Source organism: Carlito syrichta, unplaced genomic scaffold (assembly GCF_000164805.1).
Source record: "Carlito syrichta isolate Samal-C Ts95f unplaced genomic scaffold, Tarsius_syrichta-2.0.1 Scaffold243451, whole genome shotgun sequence".
In the NCBI taxonomy this organism is placed as follows: Eukaryota; Metazoa; Chordata; class Mammalia; order Primates; family Tarsiidae; genus Carlito; species Carlito syrichta.
Window position 1 is genome coordinate 362,394 of NW_007187547.1, and position 22,967 is coordinate 385,360.

The following is a 22,967-nucleotide window of genomic DNA, read 5'->3' on the forward strand; positions in this document are numbered from 1 at the left end:
GGGCCCCGGGCTGGAGGGAACGGCGGCCGGCTGCCTCGGGGCGAGAGCAGTGGCTCGTGCGAAGGACAGCGGAGGGTGCAGGGCCAGGCCGGTGGGCCGCGGGGAACGCGGCTGGAGGCGCGGGTGGCAGCCAGTGCTGGAGGCGGTCCAGCACCAGGTTGAGGCACTTGGAGCCCACTCTTGTGGGAGCCCCCAAAGGCTTTATGCGAAGTGTCGGCGAATACCTGAGGCTGCCATGCTGGGCTGGAGGGAGAAGCCTGGGCTGTCGGGTGTTCCCACGCTGCCCAGCTAGGCTCCGAATGAGGGACACGTAGGGAAGGGGCTATGGGCCAAGTCTGCGTAGGGAGTTGAGGGAGGATCAGAACAGCCTGGGTGACAACAGGCGGCTCCACTCGCGGGAACTGCGGGTGTAGACCGGGAGTGTGTCTGGGCAGGTGCTCCCAGACGTTCCCCTGCAGATCTGAAGTCCCCGGGCCAGCTACCTTGACCTGTCTGGCACCACACCCTGAGATGTCCTTGCATCTTATTATAAACAAGGCATGGCACCTCAAGCCTGCTTCTTGCTTTTCGAAGATAAGAACCTGCAGGCCCACCCGGGATCCCCCGGGGCCTGTGGAGAAGGGTCTTCCCCACATCAGGGGCATGATGGAGCCCCCAGCGCCCACTCTTGATGGGGCTTCTCCCTGCGGCGCTGATGCCGCTCCAGGAGGGGTGTGGTCCGTATAGGGAAGGGGTCGCTGACCTCTGAGGCGATGGCGTGGTCCTCGCTGTCCTCTGGACACTGGCCGATGGCCTGCCGTCTGCCCAAGCTGCCCAGAGCCCTCAGCTCGGCCTGCAGCGCCTCCAGGTCCTTCTGGTGCCCGGAGCAGGCAGCCTGCTGCTCCAACAGCTCCTGCCTGAGGGACTCTGGACGAGGGAGAGCAGTGGGAGTCAGGTTCAGGGTCAAGGCTGGAGTCTGTCCTGCATGGACAACAGTCTCTGGGGTGGGGTGGAGTGGGTGGCTGCTGGAGGCTTTGGGCTGAGTTCCCCCAACTTTTTCCAGGATCACAGTGGCAACAAAACTGTTCTCATGTAAGCCCCACAACCATCTCTCTGGTGTGAATGACCACCCCCTCTCCCTACCTCTGCTCCATTTTAGGGTAAAGGAACTGCGCATCGGAGAGGGTAATTTCCCTAGAGCCACACAGCTTTAAATGGTGGAGTGGGGATTCAAGACTCCAAAGGGCTCTCCTTCACGCTGAACCTCCTGCTTGGCCAACACTGTTTGTAGAAACAAGGTCTTGCTATGTTGTCCAGGCTGGCCTCAAACTCCTGGGCTCAAGCAATCCTCCCACCTCAGCTTTCGCAAGTAGTACCGAGATAACAGATATGAGCCACTGTGCCTGGCCCCAAATGAATCTTTCCTGATAGAGCAGATGCTATTGAGTGAGCTAGTAATTTTTAAGAAGATAATTTTCAAGTGCTAGTAAATTTGGTACTTTACTTTTCTTTTATGAACTTTTGAGACTCTGTATCTTAGTTGTTGTAAATAACCTTTGGAACACCGTTATAAAAATTCCATAAGTCCCAAGATAAGCACCAAGTACAGTGCAGGCTTTGGTGCAGGGCACATGCTCAACACATATTTATGGGATAAACAAATGATTTCTAGAGAGAAAATGAATGACATGGTAGAAGTGTGTTAGTTGTAGAAGATTTTCCATGAGCTTACTAAGCTTTTCTTGAAGGTTAAGTATATTAAACATATATAAAAGCTTAATGTATTCTGATGACATTAAGACAAATAATTTACTTGGTCATCTTTACTCCCCAATGGAATTTTAATAAAGGGATTTTTATAGCTTGTTTTCTTTTAAGAAAATTCTCCAAATGCAACCTATATTTTGAAAATTGTTATCACAAAAATGTGTGCAATAAAACTCTGTGGCAAAGCAAAAACTCCAGGTTGAAAGGGTGAAAAGCCAACATGGAATGACTTAATGAAATAATCTTAACTAAAGTGCAGCTATTTTGACACCACCTAGTTCTGTCATGTTTTCTTAGCAAAATTACCTAGCATGCCCTCAAATCACTAGCCAAGGACAGAACCGGGAGGCAGATATTGATAATTGTTTTATGACCCCCTCCCCAGCTTGTTTTGTATGGATTTGCCTTTCTATTCCCAGCATTTGTCTCCCAGCTGCAAAAGACCGAGCTAACCGAATCTGTTGTGATTGGCCTTCAGTGAAAGCCCACTAGCCCACCACCTGCTGGAGTCATAAGATGTGTCCCCCTGACAATGTCAAGGCACAGGACCTATGATATCAACTCCCAAGAATGCAGTTGCTAGAGATTTTTACTAACCCAATTTCTTTATAGAAACCTTAAATGCACCCTTATCCCACTCCTCAGGGCCACGTTGCTCACAGGACCCTATCCTGAATGTGAATAAATGCTTTTGCTTTGCCTTTGCAATTCTTTTCATTTTTCTTGCTGCACTGGATCACAGTGCCCCCTGTTGGGTCTGACCTAACACAGAGTATTCATTCTTTACCCTCCTCCTTTCTCTTATACTTTCTCATCCTCTACCCACCCACCCATTCATCCATCAGTCAGTCCGTCCGTCCGTCCATCCATCCATCCATCCATCCATCCATCCATCCATCCATCTATCCACTCATCCACCCACCCATCCATCTGTCCATCCATTCGCCTATCCATCCACCTATCTTTCCACGTATCCATCCACCCACCCATTCATCCATCCATCCACTCATCCACCCACCCATCCATCTGTCCATCTGTCCATCTGTCCATCCATCCACCTGTCCATCTGTTCATCTGTCCATCCATCCACCTGTCCATCTGTCCACTCATCCATCCACCCATCCATCCACCTACCCTACCCATCCATCTGGCATGTCTGGGTTCCAACCCCGACACAGCAGGTCCTCTGGTGGACACCCACCCTCCCTGTCCCTCACACAGTGATCTGTGCTGCAGGTAAACTGTGACTCACATAGATATGGGGATAGGAATGACTGGGACCGGAATATCTAATATCCCCCTGCCACTGTGGCAGGTGGTCCCACCCACTCAATGCCACCCACAGTGCCTAAGATTTGGTATCATCATCACAGAGTCCACAAAACCCCTTCTTCCTGGGACCAGCACTGAGAACCCCAGCCTGACCTCAGGGTCTTTCCAGGGGTCTCTCTTGATTCTTTTCTCTAGGAAAGAACCAGGCTGCTGTAGAATGAGAGGAGCCAGGGGAGAGGCAGCAGGGATTTCTGGGCCGACAGCTGCTGCTGGGTGTCAGGATCACCAGGGTGTCCCGCTTGACCTGTACCTGGGGGCCTTGGACCTGAGCCACGTGGCATGGCCTGGGTTCTATCCTGTTTTATGTTCTTTAGATGCTGCCAACCTCAGCATTTCCCACGTGGGCCACCTCCATTGCACAGTAGCCGCTGACAGGGAAGTCTGTGCTTCTCACATTGGATCCACCCTCTAGTGAGAACTCAACCAAGCAGCAAGGTGGAGCGTCCTCATGCATGGAGGTCAAGAAAATGCTCTTCCCCAGAAATCCCTAGACAAGAAGAGCCCTGTCTAGGTTTGGAAGGAATATTTAATAAAGTCCATGCAGTCTTTAATGCTAAGCATGAAATAAGGAGAGGTATTTGTCTCGTTTTGAAGAGTGAGAGGAAAGATAAACTGGGTGCTTTCATGCTGGGAGAGGTGCAGCTAAAATAAATAAATAAAAAGAAAGGCAAGCTGGGTGCAGTGGCTCATACCTGTAGCCCCAGCACTTAGGGAGGCTGAGGCAGGAGGATCACTTGAGGCCAGAAGTTTGAGACCAGCTTAGGCAACGTAGCAAAACCCTGTCTCTATAAAAAATGTTTTTTTGTTTTGTTTTAATCTTTTCTTCTTCTTCTTTTAAAATTTGAAATCTCACTCTGTCACCCAGGCTGGAGTGCAGTGGCACGCTCATGGCCACCGCAGCCTCGACCTGCTGGGCTCAGGTGATCCTTCCACCTCATCCTCCAAGTAGCTGGAACTACAGACACACGCACTACAGCTAATTTTTTGATTTATTTTAGAGACGAGATCTCGCTAAGTTGCCCGGGCTGGTCTTGAACCCGTGGGCTCAGGCAATCCTCTCACCTCAGCCTCCCAAAGTGCTGGGATTATAGGCGTGAGCCACCACGCCTAGCCCCAGAAATGTTTTTTTAAAAGAAAAATGGGAGTAAAGGAGAAAATGAGCAACAGGGATGGTCTACAAACATGGAGAGAGTCAGCCATGCAATGCTGGGCCATTCAGTAAAATAACAGCAAACATGTACAGAGCACTTACTGCACCCTAGGCTCTGTTATGCTCCTGCCTCATGTGTTCACTCATGTAATCTTCATTAGATCTCTAGGAGGTGAATGTTTTATTACACTTATTTTACAGATGGAAGACGGAGGCACCAAGCAGTTAAGCAATTTGCTCAGGGTTCAACAGTTAGTGAGTGTTAGAGCCAGGCTTCAAACCCAGGCGATTTGGCTCTAGAGAAATCTTAACCGCCTCTGTTAACTTCTGACATGCTTTGCGTGAGTGGGTGTTGATGTGGAAACTGAAGAAGGGCTGAGTTTTATGCTGGAGACGATGCAGGGGCAGACAGAGGAAGCAAGGGGACACTCAGGAACCTGAAGCCCTAAGTTCTTCCAATTTGCAGAAATCTTCAGGATGGAAACGAGAGCTTGAGGCAATCCCATGAAACTCTTATGAAGGCCCAGAGATCTGGGGTCTATTCAGTAGTGATGATAATCATAACAGCACCCACGTTCACTGGCCTCATGTCACATGCTCGGTGCTTTATTTTTTTGAGTTGGAGTCTCACTCTTGTCACCCAGGCTGGAGTGCAGTGGCACGCTCATGGTCACCGCAGCCTCAGCCTGCTGGGCTCTCTGCTTCAGCCTTCCAAGTAGCTGGAACTACAGATGCATGCCACCACGTCTGGCTTATTTTTTGATTTATTGTAGAGATGAGGTCTCGCCAAATTGCTCGGGCTGGTCTTGAACCCCCAGGCTCAGGCAGTCCTCTCTCCTCGGCCTCCCAAAGTGCTGGGATGACACAGCCTTGCTGGGTACTTTAATTTCTAGTTTAATCCACATGGCAGCTCTGTGAGGTAGGGAAAATTGGGACTCCATTTTACAGCAAAGGAAAAGGAGGCTCAGGGTGAAGCACCCCAGCCGGTCAGTGGCAGAGCCTGGATTGTCACCCTGGCTTGTGTGCCTCCAGACCCCTGGGCCCTACTCTGCCTCTCAACTTGCCTATGTGGGAGCCTGCAGGGGGCTGGGGGAGTGCGGCCGGGCCCTCCCAGGGGTTCTTTTGGGTATAGATACCTAGCAGCAGAGCCTGCTGAGCCTGCATTCTCTCCCGCTCTTCCTGCAGCTCCTGCTTGGCCTTTTCCTCTAAGGCCTGCAGCTCCAGCCGGTGCGCCTGGTGTTGGATCTGGAGGCTGTGGCTGGATTCCTTTTTCAAGCGCTCCTCTGTGGCCTGTGGGCGAAAGCCAGAGGAAGGGAGCATGGAGGTGGGTACAGACATGGGAGATCCATCACCTTGGCCACATGCCTTAGAGTCAGGGTGCTTTGAGCACTCACCATTCCCCCATAGAGGACTTATCAGGCTACAGAGAATGCTCCAGCCATTTTGTGCCACAGCAGCCATTCTGTGCCACGAGAACCCACCCTCATTCACAGCTGATTGGGTCAGAATGGACAACTGTTCTAAGCTGAGTCAATCTGAGTTCACTCATTGGAAATTTAGTGTTGGGAGGTTGGGGGTGGGGGTGGGAGAGAGACAGACACTGACTGTGTGGCTCCAAATTTAACGTACTCAGGAGCGCTGAGGTGAGCATCTTACATCTGCCCCAGGATCAGCAGGGCAGAGGCAGCTGTCTGGGGAGAGAGTCCAGAGCTGGTGTGCAGAGCACAGCAGAAATGACAGAAGAGGGTCTGTGTGTGTGTGGGGGGGGGGGGGAGACGGGGCGGGGGAGAATCCCTGAAGCTTGTCACCCCCCGCTCTAGTTTGGTCCTGAGAACTGGCTGTGTCCCTGCCCTTGGGTTCATTCATTCATTCTTTTTCTCTATGTATTTATTTATTTTTGCTTCATTCATGCTTTCACTTGACAAATATTCCTTTATGGAAGGCCTACTATGTGTCTGCCCACCTTCTTGCTCAGAAGCCCTCAGGAGTGAGGAGCATGCAGGGTGCAGCAGCCAGGGTTTACAGCAAGACTCATTCCTGGTGGATTTCTCCAGTCGCTGTGCAAGGTTTATTCTGCTCTCATGGCCAGTTCGGTGCCTCCTAAGAGATGCAATTTTACCCCACCTCCCCAAGTCCCATACAGTATAAAGCCCCCTTTCCCAGTGCCCCCAAATACCTTGGACAACTCTCTCATGGCTCCCACCCACCAAATCAAAGCAACCTGTCTGAGGGGCTGCCCCTCCCCAAGGTGGGAGTCTGTTAATCGTCTGGATCTACCGAGCCCCTTGTGATGGTAGCTCATGGTAGCTGCTCAGGAAATACCTGCAGAATAAGTGTTGGATGGTAAAAGTGAAACTTTAAAAAACTTAGCTCATACTTAGCCATGGACATCATTTTATAAACGAGGAAACCGAGTCACAAAGAAACTAAATGATTTGCCCGAGCGCCCACACCTTGTAAGTGGCAGACCCAGGACTTGAGCCCAGGCAGCCCACACTCAGTCACTATCACAGGGCCTGGAGCTTAGGCCCTGGTGGGCAGGGGGCTCCTCACTTTCCCATGGCTGGCCTCAGACCCTCATTCATCCAACCCCCAGCACTCCTAGAACTTCTCTGCTGCAGGTGCACAAAGCCTCTTGCTCCCTCTGCCTCCTGCAAGAAATTGAGGTCTGCAGCCCATGGGGTGAAACTCTGGCAAACACAAAGGCCAGCCTTACCAAGCAGCTGATATACCAGGCTTGTGCTACCATGCCTGGCTAATTTCATCAACCCGGGCTCTTGTGGATTGTAAACCAAGTTGGAGAAATAGAAGAAGAAAAGAAATCACGGAACTGACTTTTTTTTGGTGGGAGGGTGGGGGGAGACACCTATCAAGTGCCAGGCAGTCCACATGCATTGTCTCATTCTTTTTTTTTAAAGCATATTTTATATTTTTATCAGGGCAATACATGCACATAGCATAAAGAGCCCAACAGTATTAAAAGAAAAGGAAGTCAGCAGCCTCCTGGTCCTCCCTTCCTCTCTCTCTGCATCCAGTTCTCTCAAGGCAGCCATTGGCCATTCTTTCTATTGTTTCTTTTGGTATTTACCATCATTAAAAAGTCAGTGTCTATTCTGCTCTGTATTGATTACTTTTGTGATTATATTATTATTATTATTATTTTTTGAGTTGTAGTCTCAGTCTATCGCCCAGGCTGGAGTGCAGTGGCACGCTCATGGCCACCCCTGTGTCGACCTGCTGGCCTCCGGCGATCCTTCTGTCTCAGCCTTCCAAGCAGCCAGAACTACAGGCGTGCGCTACCACACCCAACTAATTTTTTGATATATTGTAGAGACAAGGTCTCACCAAGTTGCCCAGGCTGGTCTCGAACCCCTGGGCTCAGACAATCCTCTTGCCTCAGCCTCCCAAAGTGCTGGGATTACAGGCTTGAGCCACTGCACCTGGTCTAAGACTATATATATATATATTTTTAGTTGGCATCTCACTTCATTGCCCAGGCTGGAGTGCAGTGGCATGCTCACAGCCACCCCAGAGATGACGAGATGACCTGCTGGGTTCCAGTGATCCTTCCACCTTAGCCTTCCAAGTAGCCAGAACTACAGGCTTGCGCTACCTTTTTAAAATTTTTTTAAAAAAATTTATTGTAGAGACGAAGTCTCGCCAAGTTGCCCAGGCTGGTTTCAAAACCACGGACTCAGACAATCCTCTCACCGCAGCCTCCCAAAGTGCTGAGATTACAGGCTTGAGCCACCACACCTGGTCTAAGATTAAATATGTATTTGAGTTCGAGTGTCACTTCACTGCCCAGGCTGGAGTGCAGTGGCATGCTCACAGCCACCCCAGTGGTGACCTGCTGGGTTCCAGTGATCCTTCCACCTCAGCCTTCCAAGTGGCCGGAACTACAGGCTTGCGCTACCATGCCTGGCTAATTTTTTTAAAAATTTATTGTACAGATGAGGTCTCGCCAAGTTGCCTGGGCTGGTCTCAAAACCATGGACTCAGACAATCCTCTCTCCTCAGCTTTCCAAAGTGCTGGGATCACAGGCTTGAGCTACCGTTCCCAACCTGAGATTATATTATTATCCTATTATGCTAGGTGAGGATTTTAGGTCTCATCTCTTCTGTTCCTTATAGATAGTGAATACTTCTATATACTTCATATTTTCATGTATACTTCATATTTTCATTACTGTATGCAAATATCATTCACAGCTGAGCTAGGTAAACTGTTCTGATTAAAATTCTACCTTGAGCACTTTTTTGTTTTTTTTTTTGCATTAATAGCTGCTGCATTTTTTGGTATTTGTTTAGTTTTCTTTGGTGTATTTGACTATGTCTTCCTATAACTTCTAAGTGCTTTGTAAAACACTTTCAATGCAATTTTCCACATGGCCACATCTATCAGATAATCCATCAGTTCTATTTTCCCCTGGAGACATCTCTTCTAGAAAGCTCAGTCCCCTGCTGCACCGTGGACTGAGTTGCTGTCCAGCCGCAAAGCTTAGTCTCCTAAAACCTTCCTTCCTGCTTCTGTATAGAACCCCCTATACCCTAGCTCCCTTTTATTCCATCTTCCTTGGCTCACTCCCTTGTTTTTGTGGGCACCTCTTCAAGAACAGGAAGGAAGAAGCGTCTTCTGAAAAAGTTCCGTTTAAGCCAGGCCATAAGGTAGAAGGTACTGGATGAAATGCACTTGGGCCATCCTGTCAGATTACACATCGTTGCGGACCTGACCACCATACTGTGGTTTTCCAGACCCTTTGGAAGGTCTCTGTGGCTGAGCTGGTCTTTCTCAACTCTGTGTTACCCTCCACATTTTTAACTGATGAGCGGAGCCTGACTTCCCAGCATGCAACATGCACGCCACTGCTCATATCACAAAAACCAGTTGTCTTTTTTTTTTTTGAGTTGGAGTCTCACTCTATCACCCAGACTGGAGTGCAGTGGCCACTCCCAGCCACTGCAGCCTTGATCTACTGGGCTCTGGCGATCCTTCTGCCTCAGCCTTCCAAGTAGCTGGAACTACAGACGCTCGCTACCACACCCAGCTCATTTTTTTTGATTTATTGTAGAGATGAGGTTTCACCAAGTTGCCCAGGCGGGTCTCAAACCCACGGGCTCAAGCAATCCACTCACCTCAGCCTCCCAAGGCGCGGACAAACACCAGTTCTTATGTTATCAAGGTCGCATGCAGGCAGGGAGAAGCAGCAGAGAAGGCCCAGTGGACCTTAGTCTGATTCCTCGCTTTGTCTCTTGCTAGCTGTGTGGCCCCAAGCAAGTTACTAAATCTCTCTGAGCCTCTCTCCTCCTCTGGATAGGGGATGCAGTCAAAATGACCTGGGAAGATGATGGAGGGGGATTCATGCATAGCAAGTGCTCACACAGCAGGTGCTAGAAGGGAGGTGACCTGACCCTCACCTTGAGCTCCTGATGCTTGGCCTTCTCCAGCACGCGCAGGGCCCGCTGGTGGGAGGCCTCAAGCTGAGCTTTCATGGCCTGGTTCTTTTGGGTGATCTCCTGGAGCTCCCGCTGTAGCTTCTCCCTCTCACGGTCGGAGAGCTGCTTGAGCGCCTGTAGGTCCTCCCGGTAGTCGCCAGCACACCGCTCCAGTGCCTGCTGCATCTGCGAGACCTGCCCGCCGGACACCTGCCCTCAGCCTACGCCCTTACCCTTCCTGGGAATCTTTTTTTTTTTTTAATAAAAGCTCCCCGAATGTCACCTCCTCCACCAGCTGGCCTCCTCTGTCTGTGGGGACTCTGCAGGGGTGGGATCTGCAGCTTTTAAGAACCTGGGGTGGCCAGTCCTCCTGGGGCCCCTCAGCTAGAGCCATGGATGCCAGAAGAGAGAAGGAGTCAGGCTAGGACACGAACCCTCCAAGAGAAATAGAGAGGGGACTAGAATCGCCCAGAGGTCCACCTGGAGGCCCTCCCTGCCCCCTTCAGGTGTTTGCTGGAATCTTGCTTTCTTACTGTGGCTTTTCCTGACCACCTCATTTAGGGCCACGCCCTCCTCCCCATCACAGGACAGTCTCCCCATCCCCACAGTCTGCTCTGTTTTCTCTTTTTCCCGAAGCCCTTATCACCTTCAAATGGACTTCACTGTTTACTTACTTGCTTCATACGTCTAGCATTTATTGTCTGCTCCCACCTCCTCTGCTGAAATCTAAAGCTTATTGTCCGTCCCCACCTCTGTTGCTAAAATGTATATTTCATATTTATAAATATAAGGTATCTTGTCTGGTTTGTTCACTGACGTATCATCAGTGGCTCATAGTAGGTGCTCACAAAGGGCTTTTTGTTTGTTTTTGTTTTTGTTTGAGTTGGAATTTCACTCTGTTACCCACGCTGGAGTACAGTAGCACCATCACGACTCACTGCAGCCTTGACCTCCTGGGCTCAGGCGATCCTTCTGCCTCACCTCCCAAGTAGCTGGGACTATAGGTACACACCAACATGCCCAGCTAATCTTTTGCTTTTTCTGTAGAGACAAAGTCTTGCTATGTTGCCTAGGCTGGTCTGAAACTCCTGGGCTCAAGCAATTCTCCTATCTCAGCCTTCCAAAGTCCGAAGTGTTGGGACGACAGATGTGAGCCACCATGCCCAGCCCACAGCAGATTTTCAATGAATGAACACATAAAACCAAGAATCCTACTTTGCCCTGGACCTGCAATGCCCTCTCACTCGGATATGAATCAGGTCCCATGTGAATTTCCAAGGCTATAAGGAGGAGAAGGCAGGGTCTCACTCAGGGAGAGAGCACATCCTCAATGGGGCTGTCCTACCTGGGCTTGCAGTTTGGCCTTCTGGCTTTGCCAGTCCTCCTGCAGACGCCGAATTTCAGATACCTTCTCCTTCAGCAAAGATCCCAGTGGAGGTTGCTGGTCACTTCCCTCCTGGAGGGCCACTTCAATCCTTAGAAGATAGGGAAGACACAATCACAAAAGGTCCTAGCACTAGGAATGGCGCTCCCACTCTGACAAGTGTCAGCACCCTGGCAGGGAGGAGAGAGTTCCAATAGCATTTAGTAGGGTAAGAAGCATCTTCCTTGACTTTCAGAAAGCAACCTGCCGTGTAAAGTGAGTATTATTGCATTTGGAATGCAATCAGGATTCAGCAGGAACTACCTGATATTTGTTTTAGCAGGTGCTTAATAAGTGATGACCAACTGCCAGAATGACTGAAAGCCTGGATCTACTTGGGCCTCCAACAAAGAGGTCTCTATGGTCTAATTTCACAACTCTTGCTGCATGTGAAAATTAAAAAAAAAAAAAGAAACAATAATGCTTTGCTTTAATCCAGCGCTTTGCACTTGTCAAAGCATGCTCATAATGTACTTGGCTGTCCCCAAGTACAAATAGAGGAATTATAAACAGACGTCTACATACATAGCAAGAACAAGAAAATGCTGGTTTAAAGTTTCTGCATTCTGCATCAAGATACGGACAAATGCCTTTAGAGGAGACCAGAGCTCCCTTATAAGCTTTTGAACCAGCTGAGAAATTCAAATGTGATTGGTTTAGACTGGGATGTTAAGTATTTATCGTGTTCAACAACGGAAAGCGATGCCACAAAGTGAGCACCTCTGTAGAGATTGCCAGGATGTGAGTGGTGTTTTGCTTCCCCTGGCAAGGATATCAGGCCAGAGCACCAGAGATGGGGCTAGGGCCTTGGGCGCTCTCCTTGGTAGAGGGGAGAAGGCCCAGGTGGAGGGGGGTAAGGAAGAGACAGTTGATGGAGACTCCAATAGGAAGGGCAGGAGGCTAGAAGCAGCACAGGGATGTGGCCAAGAGGCCTGGGAGCTAGAACTAGGCCACCAGGGTTCTAATTCTAGCTCTACTACCTACTGATTTTGTGACCTTGGTAAGATCTTTATGCTGGCTAGGCCTCTATAACCTGCAGTTCATAATGGTACCTTTCACATAAGGATTAATAGAGTTAATATCTATGAAGTGCTTAAAACAACATCTAGTACATAGTAAGAGTTAAAAAAAACAACTAAACATTGAAAAACAAGTTATCTTTCTCTGCATTCTAATATTCTAATTGTTTTAGATCATCTTCAAGCTTTTTTTTTTTTTTAGTTGGAGTCTCACTCTGCCTCTCGGGCTGGAGTACAGTGGCATGCTCACAGCCACCGCAGCCTTGACCTGCTGGGCTCAGGTGATCCTTCCACCTCAGCCTTCCAAGTAGCTGGAATCACAGACATGTGCCACCATGCCTGGCTGATTTTTTGATTTATTGTAGAGATAAGGTCTCACCATGTTTGTTGCTCAGGTTGGTCTCGAACCCCTGAGCTCAGGTAATCCTCTCACCTCTGCCTCCCAAAGTGCTGAGATTACAGGCGTGAGCCACCGCATTTGGCTATCTTCAAGCCTTTTGAAGGTATGCCAAATGCAGCCCTCTTGAAGGAGCAACGAAGGGGGACACCTAGGTCTGAGTTCTGGGTATGCAACCAACCCAAGGGTTAGGAGAAGGCCAGAGAAGCAGGGAGAGCAGCCTAGAACTAGAGTGACAAGTGGCACCTGCAGGTTGGCTGTGTGGAAAAGTCAAGATCTCCCCATGAATTCCCAGGGAGGGGATGGACTTTCTTCCAGGATAGGGACTCAGTTATTATTATTATTTCAATGTTTCATTGAAGCAAAATTTACATATAGTGAAATGCATAGATCTTAAGTGTATCATTCAGTGAGTTTTGACAAATATTTACAGCCATAAAACCAATCAAAATACAAGACATTTTATTACCCATAAACTCCCCATGCAGCCAAAGTTTTGATTCCATCACCATAGATCACTTTTGCCTGACTTGAGCATCATACAAATAATCAATAATCATGTGATACATATTCTTTTGTTTCTGGGTTCTTTTGCTCAACATAACGTCTTTGGGACTCATTCATGTTGCTATGAATGACAGCAATTTATTGTTTTGTTTCTGACAAGTATTCCATTACATGAATGTACCATAATTTGTTTATTCATTTTTCTACTGATAGACATTTGGGTTATTTATACTTTGAGCTATTATGAAAAAAACTGCTAGAAATTAACTTGTCTAAGAGTTTTTGTGGATATATGTTTTCAGTTCTTTTGCTTAAATACCTAGGAGTGAAATTGCTGGTAGGTATGTATTTAACTTTTTGAACAATCAGATCCTTTTCCAAAGTGGTTGTACCATTTTATACCCTGCCAGCAATAAGAGCATGAGTGTTCCAGTTGCTCTACACTGTTGCCAACATTTTGTGTGGTCAGCCTTTTTAATTTTAGCCATCCCAGTGGGTGAGAAATGGTATCTCATTGTGGTTTAAGTTGCATTTCCCGGTGCCTAATGATGTTGAGCACATATTTATGTGCTTATGGGCCATTTACATATTATTTATTTATTTATGCTGCCAAGGTTAGTCTAAAACCGTGGCAATCCATCCACCTCAGCCTTCCAAAGTGCTGGGATTATAGGTGTGAGCCACAACAACCAGCCAATATTGAATATTTCAGTGATTATCGTTTTATTGACAAATAAAGACATTTTAACCCCTTCGTCCTGATATGTATGTATGTATGTATTTTTGAGTCTGGGTTTCACTCATTGCAGCCTCCAACTTCTGGGCTCAAGCAATCCTCCTGCATCAGCCTCCTGAATAACTGGGACTACAGTTGTGCGCCACCACATTTGGCTAATTTTTTGACTTTTTATAGCGTTGGGGTCTTGCTACATTGCTTATACTGGTCTTGAACTCCCATACTCATGCAATTTTCCTGCTTTGGTCTCCCAAAGTGTTGAGATTATAGACATGAACCACCGTGCCTGGCCCTGATCTGTATTTTTTTTTCTTGCTTTATAGCACTGGCTAGGACTTTAGTATGACTTTAAGCATGTTGTCTGTAGTTTTTCATAGATGATCTTTTTCAGGTTGAGGAAGTTCCTTTCTATTCATAGATTACTGAGCTTTTATCATGAAAGAATATTAATTATGTCAAGTGCTTTTTTGCATCTATTGAGATGATCATTTATTTTTTACCTTTATTTTTAATATGAATTACATTGCTTCCTAGTCAAACATTAAACCAAACATGCAGTTCTAAGATTAAATACCACCTGGTCATGATGTATTTTGCTTTTTTCTATATCACTGGATTTTTTTTTTTTTGAGTTGGAGTCTCACTCCATCGCCCAGGCTAGAGTGTAGTGGCATGCTCATGGTCATCCCAGCATCGACCTGCTAGGCTCAGTTGATGCTTCCAAGTAGCCAGAACTACAGGAGTGCACTACCACGCCCATCTAATTTTTTTTTTCGAGTTATTGTAGAGATGAAGTCTTGTGAAGTTGCCCAGGCTGGTCTCGAACCCATGAACGCAGGCAATCCTCTCACCTCGGTCTGCCAGGCAATCCTCTTACCTCAGCCTCCCAAAGTGCTGGGATTACAGGCTTGAGTCACCATGCCTGACCTATCACTGAATTTAATTTCAAATATTTTGTTGAGAATTTTGCATTCTTGGAGAATATTAGTTTGCAATTTTTTTCTTTAATATTTTTATTAGTTTTTGGTAATGGTTATGCTTGCCTTGTAATAGAAATTGGGGAGTATTTTGTCCTCCTTTATCTGAAATACCTTGTGTAAAATTGGTATTGCTCTTCTTTAAAATACTTCATAGAATTAACCAATGATGCTAACTGGGACTGGATTTCTCTTTGTGAAAATGTTTTAAATTAAATATTCCTTTTGCCATAATTATAGAGCTATTTATATTTTCTATTTCTTTTAAAGTCATTTTTGCTATGTTGTGTTTTTCAAGGAATTTTCTTTTTGATAAATTCATTGCCATAAAGTTAGTTCTTAGAATGCTTTTTATCCTGTTGATATGTATAGAATCTGCAGTGATATCCTCCTTTCATTCCTGATATTGGTTATTTGCATTATCCATCTCTCTCTCTTTTTCTAATCATTCTTACTGTAGTACATAATTTTCAAATAACTAATTTCCAACTTTGTTAATTTTCTCTACTTTTTGCTGTTTTCTATTTCATTGAGTTCTGCTGTTATCTTTGCTATTTTCTTCCATTTATTTACTCTACATTTAATTTTTTCATTCTTTTCTAGTTTCTTAAGATGAAAACTTAGATAATTGATACTAAAGTGCTCTTTAATATAAGCATTTGAAGCTATAAATTGCCCTCCTTAGCTATGTCTTCCAAATGTTGCTATGTCATATGTTTATTATCACTAAATTTGAAATAGTGTCTTATTTCCACTACCATTTCACTTTTTCAACTTATAGGTTATTTGGAAGTATATTTTTTAATTTCCATATACTTGAAGATTTTCTTGGTAGCTTATTTTGATCAATTTAATTTTCTTGTGGCCAGAGAGTACCCTCTAAAATGTAAAGTATATTACAGAGTATATTTTAGTCTTTGAAATTCATCAAGACTTTTTTTTTTTTTTGGCCTTTCATAATGTTTATATTGAGGAATGTTCTGTGTGCACCTGAAAAAAAAATTTATTCTTCAGCTTCGGTTTACAAATGTTAATTGTCTACAAATGTCAATTAGGTCAACTTAGTTGATAGTGTAACTCAAATCTTCTATATCCTTACTGATATTAGTCAGAAATACTCAGAAAGGGGTATCAAAATCTCTATCTTGTTATTTTCCCCTTTATTTCTTTCAGTATTTGTTTTATTATTTTAAAAGTTCTGTTACTAGGTCATACACATTTAGGATTGCTATGTCCTCCAGTTGAATTAACCACTGTATCATTATGAAACCTCTCTCTCTATTCCTAGTAAAATTCCTTGTTCTGAAGTCTACTTTGTCTGACATTAATAGGAGACATATTAGTTTCCTTATGATGACTGTTTTCATGGCATATATTTTTTATTCTTTTACCTTTAAACCTATCTGTACCTATATTCCTTTGCTAGGGCTACCATAACAAAATACCACAGACTGTGTGGTTTAAACAACAGAAATATATTTCCTTACAATGCTGGAAGATAGAAGTCCAAGATCAAAGCATGGGCAGATTTGGTTTCTTCTCCCTGACTTCCATGTGGCCATCTTCTCTCTGTATCCTTACATAGACATCTCCCTGTCTGTATTATCTGTGTTCTCATCTCCTTTTCTTATAAGGATACCAGTCTTTTTGATTAGGGCCCTCCTTAATGGCCCCATTTTAACTTGATTACCCCTTTAAAGGCTTTGTCTCTAAATATAGTCACACCGTGAGTTACTGCGGATTAAGGCTTCAACAGATGAATTTTGAGGGGGACACAATTCAGCCTTTAACAGTGTCTTTATATTTAAATGTCTCCCTTGTAGACAGTATATATTAATGTCTTGCCTTTATATCCTGACAGTTTCTATCAGATGGATGATATATTTGGTTCATTTACATTGTAGTTATGATGGTTAGGCTTAAATCTGCTGTCTTGCTGCTTGTTTTCCATTTGCCCAATATTTTTAGGTTATTGTTCTTCTGTTTTTATTTTTCTGTCTGCCTATCTCACTTAAATATTTTTCAGTATTCCATCTTAGTTCCTTCATTGTATTTTTAGCTTTACTTCTTTTGTGTGTGTGTGCTTGTTTGAATTAGGATCCTACTCTGTTGTCCAGGCTGGAGGGCAGTGGTGTGATCACATGATCACAGCTCACTGCAGCCTCAACCTCCTGGGCTCAGATGATCCTTCTGCTTCAGTTTCCCAAGTAACTGGCACTACAGGTGCGTGCCACCACTCTTGTCTAATTTTTTGACTATTTTGTAGAGAGGGTCTCACACTAAATTGTCCAGGCTGGTTTTGAAATCCTGGGCTCAAGCAATTCTCTTACCTCGGCCTCCCAAAGTGCTAAGATTATAGTGCACCTGGTGGATTTCTTCATTTATAAAAAATATTTTTTTCTCTTCATTTTTGGATAAGACAATTTCTATTGCTCTATCTTAAAGTTGTTAACTTTTTCTCCCATGGTCTCCAATTTTCAATTATGCACATTCAGGACATTTTTTGTTTTGGATATTATATTTTATAGTTTTAAAATTTCCTATTGTTTTATAGTTTTCATTTCTCTGTTAAAATTCCCTATTTGCATACTCATAATGACAACATTTTTCTTTATGTTCTTGAGCATAATTCTTATAATTGCTTTCAAGTCCTTCTCTACTAATTCTGATATCTAGATCATTTTATGGTTTGCTTCTACTGGTTGATTTTTTTTCTTGATTATAGATTACATTTTCCTACTTCTTTGCATGTCTCATAAAGTTTTTATTGTATGCTGGATATTGTGGAGAGTATATTATAGGGAGTCTGGATATTGTGGAGAGTACATTATAGGGAGTCTTTTAAAAGGTATTGAGTTTTGTTTTGGTAGGCAGCTACATTACTAGAGGCCTTTTATACTTTTAGACTTGAATTTCTCTTTGTTAAAGCAGGTGAATTTCAGTATTATCTTTTGTTCTAGGGTGTGGCCCGTATCATAGAGAATATTTTCTTACTCCTAAGGTCTGATCTTTCTGAGGTCTCAAGTCAATGCTCCTAGTGCTCAAAAAGTCATTTCTATCACAGCTGAGCTGGGGCTCCAATGTCTCTCAGCACGGCATGACCTCTGGTATCTCCATTTTCTTCACTCCATGGCATCAGCACACTTCTAGGTCTCATAGAGTCTCATCTAGCTCATGCTCAATCAAGCCCTGGGCTAAGAACCTATGCAAAACCCTCATATAGATTTCTGCCTCCTCCACCCCCATTGACCTTCTCTTCTGGTACCACATCTTACAAATTCTGCCCAATTCAGCACCCTGAATGCTGATGTCTACTTTCTCAGATCAGTTAGGCCGATCTCCCTGTGTTGTAATTGGATCTTTTCCTAAGTAGACAGTTCAGACAAATCTGGAGTGACTTCTTTAAAAGTACAGTCCTAGCTGGGCTCGGTGGCTCAGCCTGTAATCCCACGCCTTTGGGAGGCTGAGGTGAGTGGATTGCCTGAGCCCGCAGGTTCGAGACCTGCCTGGGCAGCGAGACCTCATCTTTACAATAAATCAAAAAAATCAGCCGGGCGTGGTAGCGCGTGCCTGTAATTCTGGCTACTCGGAAGGCTGAGGCAGAAGGATCGCTGGAGCCCAGCAGGCGAGGCTGCGGTGGCCGGAAGCAGCCACTGCACTCCAGTCTGGGTGACTGAGTGAGACTCCAACTCAAAAAAAAAAAAAAAAAAAATTACAGTCCTCCTCTGCATAGTGTTCTATTACTCAAAAGCATTGCCCCATAAATTTTGTCCAGTTTTGCGGTTGTTTACAGAAAGACAGAAAGTCTGGTACCAGTTGCTCTGCCATGGCTGGAAGTACAGGTTTCAGTTTTATTACTATTAAAGAATCGAGTGACCCTGGAAGGATGGAAAACCTGTAGATCTTCATGTTACACATAAGAGCATCTGCCCTAAGTTGAGATTTGGCTAAAAGTGTGAGTTCTAGAGCCAGAGAGATTATCATCTGAATCTTACCACCCACTGGAGTGTAAATTTGGGCAAATTACTTAAACTCTCTGTTTTTCTCATCATTACTAAGCACTTTAATATTGATATCTCCCCAATAAAGATGAAATGGGCTAATCCTTTTAATGTACTTATACCGAACATTCAATAAATATTTATTATTACTACCATCATTATTATCCTCTGGAATACTGCTAATGTGAGTTTCTCTCTCTGACTTCAGTCTGTTGTCCCCAATTCCCTCACATCTGAAGGAACGGATCCCACTCTGCCACCCCTCACAAAGCAGCCCAGCTCACTGTCCGGACCTTTGCCCCTCTCCCCACTTAAATCTGATCATGACCTGCTCTTCCCCACCTTAAGTCAGGCCTATGGAAAAGTCACCTCTTCTTGGAACCTGTATGCCAAGAAGCTCAGTTACCTGACAAGCATCCCTTGTGGGAGTAACTATTGAACAGGCAAACCTGCCCCAAAGGAACCACTGCATGTGTTCTGTCTTGCAGCCCCCAACCTTGGAGCCCAGGCAACCTCCCCATTCCTTCCCCTGCACTGCTTACCCTTTCTAACCCAATGTAAGTACTTGTGGGAACAACCTCCAGAGCCTCAACCCCTGGCTTTTTCCTGTAGTTGAGGACTACCTCCTCACGGATATGGCCACTACTGGAGAAAAAGAGAAAGCTATTGTGATCACCACGTGCTGTTGGTCTGCCCAGCATCCTCTCCTTGGGGAAGCCTTTCCTCTTTCCATGGTGATCCTCTTTAGGCCACAGGGTTTGGATGCAGGTAACTCTGCCCTCGTCCCAGTTGGCTGAGGGAAAGGGCATATGACACCCACCTGGTCAGTCAGAGCACTCTACTTCCTTGGCCAGAGTGACTGGCTTGAGGATGGACATGTGACCCAGGCTCGGCTTACTGGAGACCTCTTTGAAATTTCTGCCACTGTTTTCAGGAAAGAGACTCTTTCTTTTCCTCTGGAATCACAAGTTCTAAACAGGACAGTGTTTAGGGCTGCCAGTGGGTAAGTAGCAGAACCAGGACATCATCTGGAGGTCTGAGTCCAGGGTCTGTCCTCGAACTGTTTTGCTTATCTGCCTCTTCGATACTGAGACAGAAGCTGGAGGAGGCAGTAGAAGTATTATGAGCTGGAGGGCTTACTGGACAATGCTTCCCTTCTTCCCTCACTATAAGACAGCTGCCAAATCACAGGGGCTTCCGTGTTATCTGTTGGGATCCACACAAGTCATTTGCTAGTGCAGGACAGTGGACCAGAACTGTGGTATCCTCACAATCACTTGGGAAGCTTTCTCAAAATACACACGGTTGGGGTGTACCCTAGGCCCATTGTATCAGAATCTTGTGAGGTGATGTAACAGACTTTGGAGTGTTGTATTTGCTCAGCATTTATTCATTCCCTTCTGCCTTTGCCTCTCGTGGCTATGAGTTTGCTACAGACTGAATTGGGTCTCCCAAAATTCATCTGTTGAAGGCCTAACTGCCAATTTGATGGTATATGTAGATGGAGCCCTTGGGAGGTAATTAGGTCATGAGGGTAGAGCCTTCATGATGAGGTTATGCCCTTATAAGAAGAGACATGGGAGAGATATCTCTCTTTCTACCACACGAGGACACAGTGAGAAGGTGGTCATCTACAAGCCGGCAAGAGAGTTCTCACCAGGAATCAAATAGGCTGACATATTGATCTTGCAGTTCCCAACCTTCAGAACTCTGAGAAATAAAATTTCTATTGATTAAGTCACCCGGTCTATGTTTTGTTATATGATGTTTTGTTATAGCACCCTAAGCTGACTAAGACACATGCCTACTGACATTAGCTTTGGTCCTGTGGCTTGCTCTGGCCCATGAAATGTGGATGGAAATGAGAGTGCAGTTCTGACTGTGGGCTTTAAGAGATATTGCATGTTTCCATCAGCCTTTTTGCGTTTCCTCCCTTTACCATGACAACAACTGACCTAGATGGGGGCTGATCCTTTAGCCTGGGTCCCAGAATGAATAGGCACATGGAGCTGATTTGAGCTCTATTTCATGGCAGAACAATAACACCTGATCCTCAGCTGGAAGGCAAGTTCATACAAGTCTAACAGAGCCCAGCAGAGCCAAACATAAAGTTAGCTCACCTGTGAGCTAAAAATCACGGATATTTTGGGGATGTTTGTTATAGCAGCAATAGCTGACTGATATAGATGATATAGATGTGGATTTCCTCAGGACGACAAAGCTCTCCTATCTCCCCTAATTAAAGAACACTTAAAATTATAAGAACAGAGGTTTAGAGTCAGATCAGGTCTGAATCTAACTTCAGGCTTACTAACTTTTATGAGCTTCGGGTTCTTAAACTATAAAATGACCTTTCTGGGTTGGTATGACAATTAAATAAGATAGTTTATGTAATGCCCACCCATAGTATCCCTAAGCACAATGCAAAGAGGGCAGCGATAAATACTTTAGGGTAAAATGAGTGAATGAATCCTTCCAAATCTGAATCCTCATTCTCTGGTGCACCCGGAAGTCTGCAAGTCCTCCTGTACCTTTCCTCTTCATCGCTGCTGGTTCCTTCTTCAGCTGCTAGCTTATCTTGACACTCTTCTCCTCTGGGCGATGTCTGAGAAGGTTGATTCAGCTTCAGACATGGATCCTAGGCAAAAACATTTGCAAGACAAAATTAAGCACAGCTCCCACATTCAACGTGTGGCTTATCTAAACTAAAGAGCAGAGGAGAGAGGGCTTCAGCAACACACCATCGGCACCCCTGCTGGCAGGCCTTGGATGATGGGATGCCCGGAACAGTGCCTAGCTCATGACTGCTGCCGGCCTCTATCCTTGTGTTCTGTTTTTCAGTCCACAAACCATTTCACACAGCTGAGAAACTAATGCATTTAGAGAGCAAGGAACTTGTTGATATATTTTGGTTGGTTCCCAACCCCCCAAATTTTATATTGAAATGTGATCCTCAATGCTGGAGGCAGGGCCTAGCGGAAGATGACTGGATCATGGGGGAGGATCCCTCATGAAAGGTTTGATGCCATTCTTGCAGGAATGAATGAATTCTTGACCCATTAGTTCACACAAGAGCTGGTTGTTTCAAAGAGGCTGGCACCTCCTTCTCTGTCTCTAGCTTCTGTTCTCTCCATGTGACATGCTTGCTCCTTCCCCTCTTCCACCACGACTGCAAGCTTCCTGAGGTCTCACCAGAAGCCCAGCAGAAGATGCCAGTGCCATACAGAACCGTGAGCCAAAATAAACCTCTTTTCTTTATAAATTACCCAGCCTCAGGTGTTTCTTTAGTCTTTAAAACAAACTAATACAATTGTCCCACCATCAGTGAATAGTGGACATAGAATATGCCATCCGGCAATAGGTCCCTGGGGTCTGAACTCTTGACCACTTCATGATGCTGTCCCATGTTTAACCCACAGAGAGGGGTCCTGGTTGGTTCTGCTTCACGGGGCTATTGTGAGGATCTGCAAACAGTGCTGGCTCACAGCCAGTGCTCAACGAGTGTGAGCAAATGTAATTATTATTATTACACCCATTTTACAGGGTGTAGTCAGCTACATTTCATTACAAAGGATCAGAAAACATGGAACTTGCTGAATGACTAGAAGTATTGATAACGGGGTATGGGAGGAAAACATGGACACTGTTGGCAAGGAGACCTCTGAATTCCTTGTGAATTGGATTTGTCCATGTTATCATTCTCCCCTTCCCACACAGAGAGACAAGTGAAAAAGACTTTATTTTGGTTTTTCCACTTGTCATGGTAACCACTGTCTATGAAAATAGTATGATAAGACAAACAGGGAATAGATTTGTCTCATTAAATAATGATAAATGGCAACCTGGGTTTTTCACTAACTAGTTGCATGACCTTGAGCCAGTGTTTTCCTTTTCTGGACCTGACCTCTATCAACTCTAAAACAAAGGGATTGGTTTCCACCTGTGGCTTTCAAACTATGCTCCAGAGACCCAGGGAGGTGTCTCAAGGATGGGGAGGAGCAGAGCTGAAGCTGGAGGGTGGGGCCTTGGGCGCCCATTCTCACTTGACTAGAACAAAAGTGCTTTGGTTGCCCGTCCGTGTCCTGAAAACCCACCAGTGTCAAGACCAATGATGGCCTGCCATTGCCAAATCTAATGGTCAATTCTTGGGCCTCAGCTGACTGGGCCTCTCTGCAGAACTGGAAATATCGGATGACTCTCTCCTTCATGCAGCAGTCTTTCTCCTGGGTTTCCTTGTAGCCCT

General features: G+C 45.4%; 1 protein-coding gene across 1 annotated transcript in view; it reads right to left on the reverse strand.

The window, feature by feature from the left end:
* Positions 1 to 22,130, reverse strand: part of FAM184B (family with sequence similarity 184 member B) — a 32,724-nt gene extending 10,594 nt beyond the window's left edge. The window contains exons 1-6 of the mRNA XM_008051909.1: positions 22,044 to 22,130; positions 21,256 to 21,362; positions 11,010 to 11,139; positions 9,647 to 9,859; positions 5,365 to 5,518; positions 666 to 906 (exon numbers count right to left, since the gene is read on the reverse strand). Of these exons, the coding sequence (XP_008050100.1) occupies positions 666 to 906; positions 5,365 to 5,518; positions 9,647 to 9,859; positions 11,010 to 11,139; positions 21,256 to 21,362; positions 22,044 to 22,130 (932 nt within the window). The remainder of the gene's footprint in view (positions 1 to 665; positions 907 to 5,364; positions 5,519 to 9,646; positions 9,860 to 11,009; positions 11,140 to 21,255; positions 21,363 to 22,043) is intronic.
* Between the last annotated feature and the right edge of the window lie 837 nt (positions 22,131 to 22,967).